The sequence below is a fragment of the Mirounga angustirostris genome, unplaced genomic scaffold (genome assembly GCF_029215605.1).
Source record: "Mirounga angustirostris isolate CCGP_5_RB_7025 unplaced genomic scaffold, mMirAng1.0.hap1 SCAF_13, whole genome shotgun sequence".
Lineage (NCBI taxonomy): Eukaryota > Metazoa > Chordata > Mammalia > Carnivora > Phocidae > Mirounga > Mirounga angustirostris.
In genome coordinates, this window is record NW_026991721.1 from 14,899,807 (window position 1) to 14,919,082 (window position 19,276).

General features: G+C 42.0%; 1 protein-coding gene across 19 annotated transcripts in view; it reads left to right on the forward strand.

Moving 5' to 3' along the window:
* Positions 1-19,276, forward strand: part of AMBRA1 (autophagy and beclin 1 regulator 1) — a 173,684-nt gene that overhangs the window by 58,029 nt on the left and 96,379 nt on the right. For 13 of the 19 annotated variants that reach the window (XR_010406875.1, XR_010406874.1, XR_010406873.1 and 10 more), the window contains 2 exons: positions 8,897-8,983; positions 13,039-13,215. The exons of 2 other annotated variants lie outside the window; for them this stretch is intronic. Coding sequence is in view for 13 of the 17 variants with exons in the window: in XM_064576526.1 (XP_064432596.1) it covers positions 8,897-8,983; positions 13,039-13,215 (264 nt within the window). In the remaining 4 variants the exon portion in view is untranslated. The remainder of the gene's footprint in view (positions 1-8,896; positions 8,984-13,038; positions 13,216-19,276) is intronic. 4 more of the 19 variants (XM_064576530.1, XM_054511946.2, XM_045893802.3 and 1 more) reach the window with 2 other exon arrangements.

Consider the following 19,276-nt stretch of genomic DNA (forward strand, 5'->3'; position numbering starts at 1 on the left):
TTTAAATTTCAGGTTAGGAATAGAAATGTGAAAAATGATCTAGGAAGAAGTGTACAGGTTTGCTGTTATTGAAGCAGTAAATGATTCTACCTAATATATTCATTGTAGAATTAGTTGGTATAGATAAAGCCTTTTTTGGAATTATCTGTTATTCTGAATAAAATTAGCTGAGAAATTAGGATTATCGGATTTTGTAAATCTCTTCTTGATTTTGGAGGAAACCAGTCAATTAGGATGTACTGCCTCTTTTTTTTTTTTTTTAAAGATTTTATTTATTTATTTGAGAAAGTGAGAGAGAGAGAGAGCACAAGAGGGGGGAGCGGGAGAGGGAGAAGCAGACTCCCCGCCGAGCAGGGAGCCCGATGCGGGACTCGATCCCGGGACTCCAGGATCATGACCTGAGCCGAAGGCAGACGCTCAATGACTGAGCCACCCAGGCGCCCCAGGTTTAGATTTTAATTAAGAGGCAGTACATCCTGGGGCGCCTGGGTGGCTCAGTCGGGTAAGCGACTGCCTTCGGCTCAGGTCATGATCCTGGAGTCCCGGGATCGAGTCCCGCATCGGGCTCCCTGCTCGGCGGGGAGTCTGCTTCTCCCTCTCCCGCTCCCCCCTCTTGTGCTCTCTCTCTCTCTCACTTTCTCAAATAAATAAATAAATAAATAAAAATCTTTAAAATCTAAACCTGTATATCACAGCTCTTGCTTGTCTGGCTATGCGTGAGTATCAGAACTACCTGTGGAACTTGTCGTCATTGATACGCTCTTACTCATCCTTTGGTGAAAAGCCCCTGATCTAAATTTCTAATTAAAAAAAGTGTGTGGTCTGTGAGCTGACCTTCCAAGTCTCCTAGAGAAAATGAATTTGGAGACAGAGTAAACATATCCATGTAGATCACCTTGGGCCTTTGAGTTCCGCTGCTGACGAAAGTGAGTTTTTATTATAAATTGAAATTTTATAATTCAAATGTAATGTGTTGAGGATATGCAAAAGCTAAGCATAGCGCCAACCAATCATTTTATAATTTTATCAAAAATCACCACCTAAGGTGCCTCTGTGGCTCAGTTGGTTAAGCATCCAACTCTTGATCTCAGGTCTTGATTTCAGGGTAGTTAAGTTCAAGCTCTGCACTGGGCTCTGTGCTGGGTGTGAAGCCTAATTAAAACAAACAGACAATCTACCAGACAGTTAGCAGAGGGTCAGATATTCTCAGAGGGGTCTGGCTGACTTCTCAGGTAAGACTTTTGTATAACTAGATACACAGTTATATACCGATTATGAATTCTGTTTCCAGTTTCTTTCCTTTTGGTATCTGTGATTATGTTGTGCTCTGATGTTTTACCATCTGTCTCTCGCTGCACAGAGGCATTGAGGAATACGTTAATGTTTTGTAAAGATGTTTTGGTGAAAGGCATTGTTTTGAGCCCCATGAATTGTTTATGCTTGATGATAGTAAAATAAGGCTGATCCATAGGACAGGCACTGTGAGCTTTTCTATAGTATGTCTTTTTTCCCCTTGGTGTCGGCCTTTTCGCAGTGCCACCTTGCCTTGGTCTACCCCACAGCAGGGACAGGAATTGCCTGCCGGGCTTCATTGGAAACGGCATCGTGCTCTAAGTGCACCCCTAGAACTAGGGGGCCCTGCAGTGATCAGATGAGTGCCTATCGTTGGATAACTTAAACGATAATTGCCAGTGTGTGAAATGGGGAGGCTTGGGTGCCTCCGCTTTAAAGCAGAGATGTCAATTTGGAAATCATAATAGAGGTGTCATTTCAGAACACACAATTATTTTTTACAAAGAATAAGGGCTTGTCATCTCCCAGCCCAGGCATGCGCCAAGGCAGAGATCGGGGGCTTGCAGAGCAAGATTCAAAAATGAAGAAGGCAATAGTACATCCAAGTTTCTTTGGCCTCCTGTCCCTCCATCCCCCTGAAAACATTGCCCTCTTTCCCCTTTGAGGTCTCTTTTAGCAATATACCATCCAGGAGCATCTGTGGTAGTTTCCCAGGCAAGTAGCCAGCCGCTGACTTTATGATTTAATAAGCTTCCCAGGGACCAGGCTGCACTGCATTTATCAAGACAACTATGTCAGCACTTTAACCTGAGCAGCTTAAGTGACCAGAGGGATAAAGGGTGATGTAAGCAGTTCCTGAAGACCTTGTTCCTTCAGGAATTTTAGTGTGAGTTTTTGGACATCTAGCAACCTTGTCTGAATGTCATGCGGTCAGTGAGGGGCAATCAGATATGTCTTCTTGCTTATTCTTCCATATCTACTTAGGACTGCTGATTTATTCACAGGCTTTTATTGGTCTCCTATTACATGTTAATTAGGAGTTTTAATGGGGACAGAAGGATGACTTGGACCCAGTACATGCTTTCATGTGGCTTGTAGTCCAGTAGCAGAGACAAAACATACTTAGAGGTAACGATAGTACGTGGTGACTTGGCAGAGGCCTTTTTTTTTTTTTTTTTTTTTTTTAAGATTTATTTATTTGACAGAGAGAGTGCAAGCAGAGGAAGCAGCAGCAGAGGGAGAGGGAGAAGCAGGCCCGCTGAGCAGGGAGCCCATGTGGGGCTCCATCCCAGGGCCGTGGGATCATGCTGAGCCAAAGGCAGACACTTACCAACTGAGCCACCCAGGCACCCCAGGCAGAGGCCTTTTAAGAGAGGTTTCAAAATGCAGTGGGGTCTTTGGGGAGAGAGTAGAGAGTGTGAACTTTTGGATGGAGGAGTCAGATGTTTGAGTTTTGAAGGATTTTTTAAGGCAGAAATAGGAAAAAGAACTTTCCAGAAAGAAGCAATGGCCAACCTAAATACATGAATGAGATGAGGGTGTGTTTAATTTAGCTAGAGCAGTGCTTCTCAAAGTGGCCTGGGATTCCTGAAGTCAAAACCATTTTTGTGATAATGCTGAGCTGCTCTTTGTCTTTTTCACTATCATTCTTCCACAAGTGTCTGTGGAGTTTTCGCTCTGTGACATGTAACAAGGTTATCACTCTGGTATGTGTGCTTGTGTTAGGAATTTCTCAATTTTAATTTCAAATGTAAATATTAATAGATAAAACCCGTATAAATAAAAGCTCTTTGGGGTCCTCACTAATTTTTAAGAGAGTTAAAGAAGTTCTGAGGCCAAAAAGGTTGAAACCCACCATGCTAGAGTATATCATATATCCAGAAGAAATGAGAAATTCAGCTGCAGAGCTTTGGAGCCAAGCTGAGGAATTTAGATTTTATTTTCTAGGCAGAAGGGAGCTGTTGGTTTTGGGTTTGGCTCCCTTGAACTAAAATAGCAGATATCACCCAGACATCAAAGTTAGGCTGGGAAATTACTCTTTAGGCATGGGGCATCAGTGGCATCTTGGGTTCTTGGAGCAGGCTTTACATATCATGTAGGTCACAGAGTTCTGGCAATTGATTTTTCCCAGTGATTAGAGGAGGTTTAAACATATTTATTTGCTTTAGGATATTGATTTTTTTTCTGTCATCTGACAACTAGTTTTAAAAGAATATTTTCAGGATATAATTGTTGAGTAAGGGAGAGTTGTCACTGGCTTATTCATTCTGTCTAGACATGTATAAAGGTACCCAAATTTTCTGCTTCTCAGCTCTGATATCTATTGGATTTGAAATGAAAGTTCTTTTTTAGATGACCCATCTCATCTGCCTTGACAACTTTGTTCTTTCCCAGAGCTTTCTTCCATTATTTTTTTTTCATTGTTTTCCTAGTAGTCATCAAAGGGTATAGTGGATCTAGGGAACCCACTTACACATATTCAGAGTATTAATCAGGAAAGGAAGAAATAGCTGTAGTAATTTAAAATGTTAGGAATTTTACAGCTTGAATTGTGTTTCTGTTGACTAATGATTTTATCAGGTTTTAATATTAATTTTTGATGACTTACTCTAGTATGTAATACTTTGATTTCATGTTTTTCTGTTCCATTTCTTAGTGACTTCACTTTATCTTTCAAAGGATTTTATGTAAGCAAATATTTTAGAGCAAGGGGTGGGCAGATTTTTTCTGTAAAGGACCAGGTAGTCAGTATTCTAAGCCTGTTCCTGTCAGGATTAACTCTGCCTTGCTAGCTCCAAAACAGCCATAGACAATATATAAATGAGTGAATGTGGCCATGTTTGAATAAAACTTTATTTATAAAAACAGGCAGCTGGGGTGCCTGAGTGGCTCAGTCGGTTAAGCGTCTGCCTTCAGCTCAGGTCATGATCCCGGGGCCCTGGGATCGAGCCCCGCATCGGGCTCCCTGCTCAGCAGAGAGCTTGCTTCTCCCTCTGCCTGCGACTCTGACTATCTGTACTCTCTCTGTCTCTGTCAAATAAATAAATAAAATCTTTTTTTTTTAAGATTTTATTTATTTATTTGACAGAGAGAGACACAGCGAGAGAGGGAACACAAGCAGGGGGAGTGGGAGAGGGAGAAGCAGGCTTCCCGCCGAGCAGGGAGCCCGATGTGGGGCTCGATCCCAGGACCCTGGGATCATGACCTGAGCCGAAGGCAGACGCTTAACGACCGAGCCACCCAGGCGCCCCGATAAATAAAATCTTTAAAAAAACCAAAAAACAAAAAACAGGCAGCTGACTTGGGGCTAGTAGTTTACCATACCTACCTTAGGGCATTAGGGCAACTTGCTATTTTAAGAAATCCTTTTTAAGAAGTGAGTAATTCTTGGGCGCCTGGGTGGCTCAGATGGTTAAGCGTCTGCCTTCGGCTCGGGTCATGATCCCAGGGACCTGGGATCGAGTCCCACATTGGGCTCCCTGCTCAGTGGGGAGCCTGCTTCTCCCTCTCCTACTCCCCCTGCTTGTGTTCCCTCTGTGTCTCTCTCTGTCAAATAAATAAATAAAATCTTAAAAAAAAAAAAAAGTGAGTAATTCTTTTGAGAATGAAGAGTTTTCTTTTTAGTTTTCAGTGGTTTACTTTTCAGTTTTGTATATTGAATGTTTTTAATTTTTTTGACTGTTTTTAATTTTGAAATAATTTCAGACTGGCAGAAAAGTTGCAAAAATAGTGCAAAGAATTCCCATATACCCTTCACCCACATTCCCTAAATCTTAGCATTTTACCACATTTGCTTTATCATTCTCTCTCTTTTGCTTTATGTATGAGTATGGTTATGCTTTTACATATTTATGGTTTTTATGTTTATGTTTTGTGCTTATTCTTTTAATTGTATGGTTTTTATATTTATATATTTGTGCTTATATTCTTTTGAATGTTGGATTTTCTTAAAAGTAGGATATAGTTTGATAGAGCAGTGGTCTTCAGATTTAAAAAAAATACTTATATTAGTAAAAGGCTTTTGAGCAATGTGTGTGTGTATTATATATTATGGTTATACATTATAAATAAGAAGTTCTGATATTTTCTTCTGTTCTCCAGTGGATCAAAATAGCACAACTCCTGTGTATCTCACTTGGACACCACTGGTACAGAGAGTGAACCAGGCAAACTTGCGAAGAAAGAGGGGTTTTTGTGTGTGTGTTTTTTTCCTGTCAAGGGTTTCAGTGACTCTTTAAAAACATTTCTAAATTGTGATTACAGGTCAGAATGAAATGGCAGCTTCAAGCTTGAACAAGTGTGTCTGAACCCCCTCCTGATTCTTACCTGATTTTGCATTATTGAGTTGCATGAGAGATGGTTAAGTCAGGTCACATTTGTAGTGGCCAGAGAAGAAGGTGCACAGCTGCCATCTCGTCCCATTTTCTTACGTCATTTCTCCAGTGATGGCTGTTTGCAGGAAGCTGACTGTAGGAGAGAAGGATCTTTCTTTGGGGTTCCTAGGAGTGGTGGTGACATTTAATCATCTGGTAGCTCTAGTTCTTTCTGTGTTCAACACCAATTGGAGAAGCCCTTTTTATTCTTTCAGACAGTACTTGTAACTGAAGAGAATTCAGTGTTTAATCAGTGATAAGTGTGTGGGGTGTTATTCATAGTAATTGGCTCTCCTGATTTTGTGTATTAGCAGTTAAAACGCCATATATATATATGGCTTATATATGGCTTTGCCAGTCCACTGTATTGCCTGGCGAGCATAAATGGTGCCAGCAGATTTTGTAGTAAGTAGGCACAAGGGATGCATGTTCCAAAAGAACCTCATCAGGGACTCCCCAGAGACAAAGCTTAACATTTTGGTTTTACCCTGATTAAAGAAGTCTTTCTGGGCGCCTGGGTGGCTCACTTGGTTAAGCGACTGCCTTCGGCTCAGGTCATGATCCTGGAGTCCCTGGATCAAGTCCCGCATCGGGCTCCCTGCTCGGCAGGGAGTCTGCTTCTCCCTCTGGCCCTCCCCCCTCTCATGTGCTCTCTCTCATTCTCTCTCTCTGAAATAAATAAATAAAATCTTAAAAAAAAAAAAGTCTTTCTAATGAAGATAGGAGGTTAGGGTGGGAAGTAGACGTTGCAGGATTATAAAATGGAATCATTTAAATTGAAATTATCTAATCCAGACTCTTCTAGTTCAAGAATCTCCTTTACATGATCCTTAACAAGTCATCTCATCTTTCTGAATACTGACACTGCCTTAGCATAGTAATAGGGCGTAATACTGGCTTCCTAACTTAGCAGCGTCATTTTCCAGGCAAAGAAGTACTTAAAAAAGGTATATGTTGGTCGCTCTGCAGGATGCTCCTTGCCAAAGGGCTTCTGCTTACTAAGCCATTTGGAGGAGAACCTTACGGGGCTCAGTTATACTCAGGACTAACTCCAGAGCCCTTTGGGATGGAACAAACTTCTCGGTGTTCAGGGATGTCAGCTGCTCCCAGATCTTGCTTCCGTTCAACTCCTTCCCAATTCCTATAGAACTAATTGATTAGTATTGGACAAGTATTTATCTAAGATGGTATAAATGTCCTGAATAGATATTCTTCTCAATTTCACTTTTCTTCTTTTTCCAGTCTAGGTACCTCTCCCTACCCCTTCCTCTCACAAACATTCTGTAGTTCAAGACTCAAAGACATGCCATTATTTTATGTGCCCCTAATGAAAGAAAAAAAAAAAATCCTGCCAATTAAATTATGTCAGGGATGCCTGGGTGGCTCAGTGGTTAAGCGTCTGCCTTGGGCTCAGGTCATGATCTCAGGGTCCTGGGATTCAGCCCTGTGTTAGGCTCAGTACTCAGTGGGGAGTCTGCTTCTCCCTCTCCCACTGCCCCCTCAATCCCGCTCATGCTCTCGCTCTCAAATAAATACAATCTTTTAAAAAAAATAAACTGTCACACAATTATAAGATGCATCCCAGTTTCAGACCTGTTAAAATGGGAGGGTATCTCTTGGAATTGATGAGAAGCAGCGTTACTGCTGCTGTCAACAGTGATATCATTGAAGATCCCAGGCCCCAGAGATGTATTTTATTGCTTTCTTCTCTTCCTCATTGGTTGCATTGTAATATTCTCTTCCTTCAGTGGTAGGACTGCTTAAAGTGAATTGTGTGGGGGAGGTATTAGGCCTGGTTTAGATAGAAAGCATCATTTAACAGTTGGTTGTCCTGGGCAGGAAAGGTAGCAAGCCAGATTGACAGGGCTTTTGCTGTAGCTCTTCCCCAGGCTGTTATGGGAGATGCTTTGGTGAGCCAGTTGCTGGGATAAAGTGACTGCACATGACTCTACCTAAAGCCAGCTGGTTTTAATAACAGTGAATTGAATTAACTCAATTGGAAAAGATTGGTAGCTGCTGTCCTTATCTTGCAGATCTGCTTTAAAGAGTCTGGCAGGGAGCCGGAGACCTGTTCCCGGGAGAGCCAGGCAAGATGCTGCTGGAGAGGAACAATATGCATTTCTTTCTTGAGACCATTTCCTTTGAAACGTGTTCTATGGCAGGAGCTTGACGGGCTGCCAAGGCACATTTGAGTTGGGAAGCAGTGTGGCAGACTCGGCAAACTGGGGGGTCCCTGGGCCATGTTTATCAGATGTGTTTTAATTGGCCCTTGTACAAAGAGGGAAAAAATGTTTTAGCTAAAATCTAACAGTCAGGAGATTTCATGGAAAAGTCCAGATTTCTGGCTTCCCTTAAAAAACAGGAAGAGCCAGCAATACTGAGCCCACATTCTAGGTTGGACTCACAGTTGAAACATACTCACTTTTTACCTGCAGGGAGCCTGGAAGGTCCTACAGTAGGGCATTGTGGTTTGAAGCATTTTGGAGTTGACTTTCTCTGGAGTCCTGGTGCTCTCACTAAATAGCCCTGTGCACAGTGCCATATACTTAACTTTTAGGCCCAGTGTTCTCATGTTTGTATAGTAATGCCCACCTTGCTAGGTTGTGGTGAGTTTTAAGTAAGGAAATATATATGAAGTGCTTAGTATTTGCCTGGCACCAAAGAAGTGCTCAATAAAATGTGGGTGTATTGACATACGATCATTTGAACTTATGATTGGGCTAGATTATATAATTAAAGATTTTTGTCAGTTAAGAGAGCGTGAGGAGTACTCCTCACAAAAAGGGTATGGGCAGAGCAGAATGAGTAGAAGATAAGGGGATGTGGATTAGGAAACATGGAGAAAACTGAACACCAAGATGAATGTTGGCACTACCTGAATATCTCTGGATATGCCTAATTTTCCCCTCCTGTGTTGATCCCAACCTCCTATTTGTCTGCTGGAGATACTGCAAATAGAAATAAGATCATGTCTCTGAAGCACTTGTTCATTTCTCACAGAAGAGCAGTATTCAGCATAATACAGTGGCCCTGTCCAGTGTGGGAGCTTTGTAGCTCATTTATTTATGTCTCTAAGTATTTAGTTTGTAGGAAGGGTGTGATCCCAGATAGCAGGTGCTAGCTAGCTACAAAGGGGGATGTTATTTATCTCTCCCCCTATTTTTCCCTTATGAATGACCTCTGAGTTGGTAATTGACAGGGATTATTGCCATTTTTTTAATCTCTGCTAGGAGGCTGCTGGAGTCTTCCCTCATTTCATTATCCCGTTATGATGGAGCAGGATCCAGAGAGCACCCAATTTACCCAGACCCAGCGAGGTAAGGCCAAAGTGAGAAATGGCACTAGGTGGGGGGGAGGGGCTGCCCTTGGGGTTGCCAAGCTGTTGGAAGCCCCATTCTGTGCCTCTCTGGTCCTGGTGCTCTTTTACTCTTCAGTTAACAGTTTTGAGACAGGTGGTTCAGGTGATTGGGAAGTGTTGCAGGTAAGTGAACAGAACCTCTGGTGGCAGAGGGTTGTGACTGAGCTCTTGTGTTTGGGGCTCATTTCTGTAAGTGGGGCACTTAGAAGAGGAACCTGAGGAGGCCACTGGCAGAGTCACAGGATACTCTTTTTTTGCTGATCAGGGAGGCTATTGCCATTCAGATGGAAAGCCAAAGGGGGAACAAGTTGTTATTAATAGGGAAATTACTTACAAATTAAAACTAACCAACTAACAAATAATCCTACTTGCTCTCATTTGAGAGAGAATTTAGGCTATCAAAAGGTAGAAGTCAAACTCATTCAGATGTTCAATTTTTGGATGCAACCTAAAGGAAGAGATGACTTACAAAAGGGTAACTAAATAAAACAAGTTGGCATTTTATTAAAGTGTTTACCTTACACTGATCAGAAGATATTTGAAGAGTTCTCAAAGAGATTAAAAAAGCACTTAGACAAGTTCAAGGCCCACCCCTAAGTAATACTGGTGACTGAGGACCAAGGATGGGTGTTGAGTTGATGTATAACATTTATTTATAGTGACCAGCCCTTTGGCGTTGTCACAACCAGATTTACTGATTCTGTTAATGACCTAAATAGGGGATAACCTTTACATTATGTAAGCAATACCAGAGCATATGTGAGGCTTTGCCAAAAGAAAGAGCAATTTGTAATGGTGGGGTTGGCAAGTTAACAAATATAGGTTAGATGAAGCTAAATGAGCTTTGCTTTAGATTAAGAATTTCAAGTCTGGAAAGACCCATAGACCAAGTTGATTCTAGAGATATTGAGTGATTTCACTGTTGCCACAGTTATGTCATGATACTGAGCATTCTTTCTGAGAGACTAATGAAAGGATTCCCCATTACCCTCTTACTTCCTTTTCCATACCCCCGAAATGGCAAATCCAAGGATCGGGGAACATTTGGAGGCAGCTGAGATGATGATGACCAAACCAAGGAAGTTTATGTTAGTCTCTGATCACACTTGAAAGTAGTAAGTCCTAAATAAGAGAGGGAGATTTTATGTGTCAATCAGATTACTCTGAAACACTGAGAAGAGAATTTCTTGCTATAAAAGAGTTTCTTTTAGGACAGCAATAGGAATCCCATCCCCAGAATTTTTAGCCTGACAGAGTTTAACAGTGATCCTTAAAGACCATTGTTTGTCCTCCTTTCATGTAATGAATCTTTTATTTACTCCCACTCAGATCTCTTTATCACAGAAAGTGTCATACTTTGTGGTGTTGCTATTTTTACATTTTCTCTCTAAACACAGAATAGGTTTTCTTTGGAGGAGGAAGTATTCTTCCTTGAAGAAAACTTGCGGATTTATTTAAACATTTAAAATTTTTACTTGGGACACTAGAGTTTGGTGATTATCCAGCTCTTCAGTAGGAGGATGATTGCTACCTCATACTGGTTGTTTAATTTCTTTTTCCTCTTAGACTTCACCATACACAACACATATAGGTCAAAGCCTTTATGGGGCATTTCAGCATTCAGATCCTTAGCTTCCCTCTGGATACCTAAAAAAGATGAGGCCAGGATGTACTTGTATTTGATAGTTGTGCCAGGAATCCGTTTTTCTTTACCATTGATGCATAGTTTTGTAGCTTAGGGAATTCCTATCCTATAGTGAAATTAAACAGTTGGGGTTACCTAGTGCTGAAATTGTGCCCTTACATAAAAGGGTAGTCTTTATTATTGTCTGCATCAACATTCTTTCTACTTCTGTCACCAATAATACAATTTTCCCATTAGTTAGGGTGGGCTATCAACTGAGGAATGAGTATACTTATGGTCACTTTTCAGAATCAGTTCCAAAAAAAGAATCTTCACTCTGTTCTTGAAATGTTTTTTACATTCTTTCCTAGTCTGATTGACTTGAGAATTTAACCTTCAATGATTGACTTCTGGAAGATTTCTGTATATTTAGTAGATAAAAGAACAACTCAAGAGTGCTGACTTTTGTCTCTTGAAAATTTAGGATTGTTGATTCATCCTTGAAAAATGTATGGCAACAGGGGGCCAATGGATAATGAAAGCTCCACACGTTGAGACTTTTAAGAAATGATTCTTGTACTCTGATGATCTTGGCCAAGGCATCTGTGCATCCCTTGCCCACCTGCTGTATAATTTGGATTCGGGGATGCCAAATACAGTATATTGTTCTATTACAAGGACTTTTGAGTTCCAAAGATTGTAATTTGGCCTGCTTGGGAATTCCATTTGATGATTGGCCAGAAGGATACCACCTCTGATGACTGGCATTTCAGAGGTAGCCTTAGTTCCTATAGCAGGTGACTGCAGAATCTCTTTGGTCTGAGTCAGTGGATTTACTGAGGATTTTCCCAGAAAGTTTGTCCAGGGGTAATGAAAAGTCAGGCAGCAAGATTTTGTAAATAGTTTTCCGATCAATTGATGTAACTATTACTATTTCCATTCTCAATCAGTTTCTCCAGATTTCTAAAAAAAATGTTTTTTTCCTTTTATATTCAAATATTATAGAAGTTAAGATTCCCAGGAATCCTCATTAGGATTGCTGTGTTTCCTTTTAATTTTTTGTTCTAATTGCAGAAATACATATGCTTTTATATATATTCGTATATGCATACCATTCTTCAATTTTTCTCCCACTTAAATTTTTGCTTTAGAGGGCTTTTCTTGTGTGTATATAGGGATGACTTATTCTTTTTTAATAGTTACATAGTGTTTCTTTGTACAGATATAGTTTACTTAATCTGTTGGTGGGCATTTGGGACGTTTTCCAGTTTTTCACTAATGCTAACAACATATACAGATACATACATACCTGTGTATCCTTGTGTTTTCCCGTATGATAAAATTCCTAGTGGAATTGTTGAGTTAAAGTGTCTGCCTCAGGCAAGTTTTAAGGCTGGAAATTTCTTAGTAATCCACTTAATATTATCATATAAAACGTTTTTCTATTATTGTTCTTCTCTCACTTTCTTAGTATGTAGCAGTATTGTGAAAGATGGAAGAAAAACTTGAGAAAGAAGGGAATCTGGTGAATTGTATGGGACACTGGATGTTTTCATGGAATATGAAGACACTAAGCCACAGTTAGAAGAATAGAGGTCTAGACTAATTATCCACTGAGAATAGCCATGGTAAAGGAGAAGAAAAAGGAATAACTGTTGCCTACTACATTGCTTTGTGCCCACGTAGCCTCTAATGCTCTGTTGTAAGAAATAGAAAAATCTTTTTTCCCTGTTAGGTTTTGTTTTCCTGAGTATCTTTTAGTCTCTTTTTCGATCCTAAATATTTTCTCTGTGTTACAAATATCTGTGAGTAATCCATAGATCTGAGAGGTTCAGGGAGCTCATTTTAGGGGGCTAGGACAAATCTGGAGCTGTGTGGATTTGTTGGAGAGGAAGGACATCCTGGTGAAGATGGCGCCTTCTTTGGTCATGCCTGGTTTGCCATCTCTTGACCTCTTTCTCCTGTATAAAATGAAAGAAGACCTGGCCCCTAGATGATTATTGTGGTCTCTTTTCGTTTCTTATATTTTGAGTATGGATGATTGAAGAAGGCCGTGAATCTGTGTGAAGAGCACCCTAAGAAACTACGAGGGGTCCCTTAAGAAACTAAAAAGGAAGGTCCAGTGTTATACCCTTGGGAGGGGCAGCCGTTGAGCAGATGATGACTGATTCAACAGCCTCTTTGCCTTCTCTCAGAACAGAAACACTGGTGGTAGTCTGATAAGCATATTGTGCAGTACAGACCTCCTGGTGAGTTAAATGCCCTTTATTTTTCATGTCTCCGGAGTTCACCTCAGCAGGGAGATGCCCTGGGAGAGCTGGATTTACTGTCTTTCACAGTATTCCCCACATTAGTGCTAGTTTGTGTTTGTCCATCTCTGTCTCTCTCAGATTATCTCCTGCTGCATACTACGCCCAGAGGATGATCCAGTATCTCTCACGGAGAGACAGTATTCGCCAGCGCTCCATGCGCTATCAGCAGAACCGTCTCCGTTCTTCCACCTCCTCTTCCTCAGACAACCAGGGCCCATCAGTAGAGGGAACCGACTTGGAGTTTGAGGACTTTGAGTAAGTACCTCCTTAGCTTGTTTCTTCCCTGTCCTCCCAGCTGTGTGTGCTTCCCCGTTGACCGCTGTCCAAGCAGCAGTGGTTGACATTTTTGCTTCAACCCCCTAAGTTATTATTTATTATGAGTTATAGGATGGGGTGAGGGAAAGGGGGTTAAAAGGCTCAGCCCCCGCCGCACCTCCCCACCTCTGGCAGTTGTGCTGCTGATTCACCGGAGCCTGTGGGGAGAGACAGCCCACTGGCCCTAGGCCAGGCTGGAGAAGATGGTACCGCTCATAGGCAGCGCTTCTATTTCCCTTTCGCATGAACGGTGGCTGTGGAAGTGCTTCTCATGGCCTGTCTTCCCAACATCAGGGAGACAGGATGCTGGATATTTTTTCTCTTAAGCAGAGTAGGTATAGAGACTAGAAATAATGAGAATGCCCAGATTTCCCTAAAGACAGTTCCTTTTAGTACCCTTAAATCACACGGATTCTTTGAGGTCCTACTCCATTGCCTAAACTTTCTCCCTCCCCCCACCTCTCCCATAAGGATCCTTTGAAAGTTGCCTGTCAAATTAATGTGGTGGCTTGAGAGGTGATTCCTTGCTCTTCTGGTGTTTTTGAGTGGTTGATTGGAGGGCGGGGGTGAGCTGGAGGAGCACGGTTAGCCCCACACACAGTATTAAACCCTCCGTCTCACTGCTGTGTTTGAACTCTCTGACCTGCTGCTCCTGACCTTTCTAGCCATTCGTTGTGTTTCTTTCCATTCTCAAAGCTTCCCTGGCTTATATCAAATTGGACATTTGGCTCTTGTTTTGATTTCCTGTATTTTGATATTCTCAAACATGCAAAACAATTGAGAGAGAGAGGTGTTTAAGGCTTTTTTTTTTTTTCTCCGTCTGTACTGGAATAGGACAGCCTGTCAGTCATTTTCCTTTATTTCCCCTCTGCATCTTGACATAGCCTGGTCAGGTCTGGGATATTAAGAGTTCTTGCCTCCCCTTCGACCTTCCTCTTCCATGAGCTGAATGGATGGTTCCCCAAGAGTCACCTTGCAATAGAGCTTTAAGATGCGTTGGAGAAATCTCTCTGACAGTGATGACTAAGAAGGTGGAAACAACCTTTATAACAATTTGCCTTCCAGTTATGATTCTTAAACACACTAGCAATTGTGTACTTGGAAGCAGAAGGCAGACTGACTGGGCGGTTCATTTGTCTGGGGAAGATGTAAACGTGAAAGAAATGCAGGGATGCCCTGAAGCAGCTGCGGTGGCACGTGGAGCAGGGGTGCTGGTCCTCTCTCATCGGCTGCCCACTGGCTCCTAGCCCATGTCATTCTTCCTTCAGTCCACTATAGGGGAAGGTGGATGCATATACTGGCCATGAGGGGAAAGAGAGTCTCCACTCTCTCAGTCAGGCATCCGCCAGGAGTGAAATATGTTCCCCTGCAGGTTCTGATTATTTTTTCAGCACTGGGGTCTATTCGGGGAAGCAGTTTCAAGTACATGCCAAGACTGCCGGGACTTAGTACCGCTGAAAAGCCTCAGTAATCCTGGGGAGCTCTGGGAGTCAGTGCAGATCGCATAGCCTCCCTCCATGCACGTTTGGAAGGCTGTGTTATCTCTTTGCAGTGGTGAAACGTGGCGCTGATGCCTTTGAGCTGTATCTTGCCTCGTGACTTGTCCTTCACAATGGAGTTCTGGGTTAGTTTAAAATGTTCTGTTCTCATCTTACCTTCTCTTTCTTCTGCTACCACCTCCTCCCTCTCCTCTTCCTTCCCCCTCGATTTTCCTGTGTCAGACTGCCTCCTCCTTGTGCTCCCCACAGCCCACCTGTGCTCTCACCTCCCCCCTGGCTTCAGCACGACCTGAATTTACACTGCCTTCCTCACCTTTCCTGCACTGACTTACCATTGTTTCTCCCTAGGGGTCTTCCATTGCTCCCTGGTAAGTAACAATGGGCTGATTTCTCTCATGCCCCTCTGAAAGTTCTTCACAGGGTGTTTGCCTTTCTTTTTGGGCTGATGCAGACTGTAATCTTGTTTTTAATAACAGCTGTGGATTAGTCACTTCAGTATTAGTAGTCCAGGTCTCCTAGTGAAGGAAGTTGCTAGCTGGCTGATGCTGAGTTACTGTCTGTTCATTCTTTCTCTGTCTCTTCCCTGCCCTCCTCCTTCCTGTTGTAAACTGAGTGCTGCTTGTGGTTGCTCCTCTTCTCTTAATTTGTAGGTGCTGTGAAGCGGGAGTGAGTGAGAAATGAGGGAATGTACCGACCCATTTTAATTTCTCTGCCCCAATCCTTTTCCTTAGCTTTGATAACTAGAAGGAAGGTCAGAAGCTTGTACAATCATAGTTTATAGTTCTTTCAGGTACAGAGAAGCAGGTAAGTTAGACACGGCCTGGAATCCTCCTAACACTTAGGGTGCCATTAAGAGAGACTGTTCTACTGGTTTCCTCGCCTTCATAGTACACCATGCTCCTGCCTTTGCCATCCCACTTCGACATCTTCAGCTCTCTTCCCATTTGCTAAGCCAGGGATCATTTTCCCATTCTCTATCTTGTCCCATCTAGGTATATAAAGTAGCCAGATCCCATCTTTTTTGGTTCTTTTCCATCATTTATTGAATGAAAGATATCAGCTATAGTAATATTTTTCATATGTATACTAATTTATAACATACAACACATTTGTAATATATATAAATATATTAATATACTTTATATATATATTTAAAAAATTTTTTAATCCTTATAATACCCTAATGAGGTATTTACTCCATTGTAGTATTTTTTTTTTTTTTTTAAAGATTTTATTTATTTGACAGAGAGAGACACACTGAGAGAGGGAACACAAGCAGGGGGAGTGGGAGAAGAAGAAGCAGGCCTCCCGCAGAGCAGGGCACCCGATGCGGGGCTCGATCCCAGGACCCTGGGACCATGACCTGAGCCGAAGGCAGACGCTTAACGACTGAGCCACCCAGGCGCCCCAGTATTTTTTTTTTAATGAGGATACAGAGACGACCAAAATCAGACATGTCTGAGATTCGAGAACAGGAGCAAACATACTAAGTGTCTGGTTTTTATTGTCCTGCAAATTGATTGATCGATTTAAAGATTTTTATTTATTTATTTGACAGAGCAAGAGAGCACAAGCAGGGGGAGCAGTAGAGGAGAGGGAGAAGCAAGCTCCCTGGAGCCAGATGCGGGGCTCGATCCCAGGACCCTGGGATTACGACCTGAGCCGAAGGCAGACGCTTAACTGACTGAGCCACCCAGGCACCCCTGTTCTGGAGATTTAAAAACCTTTAAAAATGGAGGGGCCTGGGTGACTCAGTCGGTTAAGCATCTGACTCTTGATTTTGGTTCAGGTCATGATCTCAGGGTTGTGAGATCAAGCCCCGCGTCAGGCTCTGCACTCAGCGGGGAGTCTGCTTGAGATTCTCTCTCCCTCTGCCCCTCCCCTGCATGCACTCTCTCTCTCTCTCTCTCTCAAATAAATAATAGATCTTTAAAAATATATAAATAAAATAAAAACCTTATAAATGATATAGAACCACATTTGAGCTCTTGCTCCCTGAATTTGCTGTGGAAGAAGACTATCTAGATTTATCTCTAGGGAGGATAGCTTTGAAGTTTGGTCAGCATCAGGTTAAATTTTCTGTTCTTTTGTGGTCTGGATTAATGACCATCTACCCAGGCAGGCATCTTCTCCTGCCATTCATCTCTCTCTGCGGCCAGGATTGAGACTGCAGGGTCCCTGTGTTTATCAAAATGCACAAATAGGACATCCAGAAACCTGCTGTCAGAAGGTCTGTCCTGAAGTCTTCAGCATCTGTCTTTGCATAAAGATGTTCACAAGCAGGGTAAAGGTGTGGCTGCCCCTGACGTTGCTGTCTGCCTGCTTTTGAGCCCAGACCATCTGCTAGAATGTAGAAAGCAAATAAGCATAAGGAAAAATGCCATTTTAATTTTCACCATCCCTTTGGAAAGAGAGGGAGGCTTTTATGAAGCACTGCAGTTAAGTGCCGTGTCCTAGTCATTGCTGAGGCCTGCACAAGAGGTGGTATGTGTCTGTTGTTCCTGTTATCCTCACCCCCTTCCTCATGTTATCTCTTCTTCTAAATGTAATTATAATCCCAGAATCATCCCCAGTTTATTCCTGCCCTTCTTGTGTCTTTTTGTAACTGCTTTGCCTTCCAAGGCAAAGAATCCCCTGAACCGATGACAGAATTAGAGAAGCTTCAGATTGGATCAGTCGCAAATATCTCCACCAGCATACCAGCCAGAGGGGAATTATATTCACTTCTTAAAATTGTTGCTAGCACAGAAAAGAGCAAGTTCTTAATTTACCGTTGTGACACTGGGCTGGCTTTGGAAAAACATCTCAATGGGAATTCTAGTCCTTCAGCCTTAAGATGAAGTCTCTTTAGGTCTATTACATTTGTTTTCTTCATTTTTCTAATTTATCTGGTTGTATTTGATTTTTTACCCAGAAATGCATATTGTGACCAAACAGGCAAAAATGTTTCACCGTATGGCAGTCATTTCTAGGTGCCAGAGATGGGTCTGGTTCCTTAGCTTGGCATGAAGTGTTGTGGCAGGACCACATACACATAGACAGCCTCATGCAGAAAGAGTTCCTCCTTTTATGGTCCCCGTGCTAGACACCTTCTGGCAAGGAAGTTGTTAAAAGGTCTTTTGGTCTGTGATGTAGCTGAGGATTCTGAAGGCTGTTACTCCGCTTTGCCATCTGACTGGGCTGGTGTAAGAGAGGTTGCTTGCCTTGAGTTCAGAAGTTAATATTCTTCACCTGCTCTTTTGCTGTAACTGAAATTAGTTGAGCCATGGCAAAGAAAATACGTGAAAGCCAAACAGTACTACTGTTATCATCTGTGTATAGGTGAAATTCTGGTAGCTTTGTGAGACTCCTATTTTTGCTTCAAGTTCTTGTGGCTAGGAATTCTGGTAGCGTGAAGCTGCGTGTCCTTGGTACTCCTTGCTCCCGCTCTCTCTTCTGTGCCCAGAATTTCCAGGACTCCTGTGGGAGTCAGTGACTACTAATAACAGATACATAACTGTAGCCAAGAAAGGGAAGGGTAAATCTTTAGAGAGTGTTCTTGTCTACTTCATTTTGAAGAGGAGTTGCCTTTGTTCCTTCCTTTGACTTACAAACCACAGACTCTTTGATATTAGAAATACAAGAGAAATTCTAAGGAAACACACTTTAAAGTTATTCTCTTTATAGACTGGAACCTGCTGCAACAGTCGGGAATCAGGCATAGAAGAATAGAAGTAGTTCCTAAAGTGGGATGAGATAAGAAATTGTTCTCTTTCTTTTTATTAGAGAGTTTTAAATAATTTCACTTACTTGATTTTCATAGTGGTTGATTGTTTTTTTATAAGGTGGGTTTATAAAAGAGAAAGTTATGTCTTAAAATAGGACTGTCATTTCTAGATACACTTGGGAGAAAGACAAATGCACAGTCATAGAAACATGAAATAGCATGGAATATTTCAGAAATTCCCTTGTTGATAAGTTTGGCTAGACTGTAAAGTCCAAGATATGTGGTAGATGAGCCCCGAGAGTTAGGGTGACACCAGATCTTTGGCGAGTCTTGTGTACCTTGCAAAGGAGGTGAACTTTTATCTTGTAGGTCAGGGAGTCATTGAAGAGTTTTAGGCTATGAATTAACGTGAGCAGATTTTTACATAATAACTTACAAGACAGACTGTAATAAGGTAGCACTAAAATACAGAGCAGCATTCTCTGAAGGGAAGAGAGTATTTGGGGAGATGTGAGGAGTCTCCCTGGGTTTCACCTGGGTGGATAGACTGCATAGGACTTTGATGAGTTGATGTGGAGGATGAGCGTGGAGAAGGAGATTCTAGGAGATTCAAAGGGAATAGCTTAAGCAAAAGTCCAGTGATCGAAGATTTACAGGGTTTGTTTGGGGGAGCCTGAATAAATCTGTGGCTAGAGCTACAGAGTGTTTGTAATGTGAAAGAGAAGATCCAAAAGGCCTGAACCGAGGGCCTGGAATGCCTGGCTGAGAAGTTTGGACTTTATTCTGATCTGGGGGC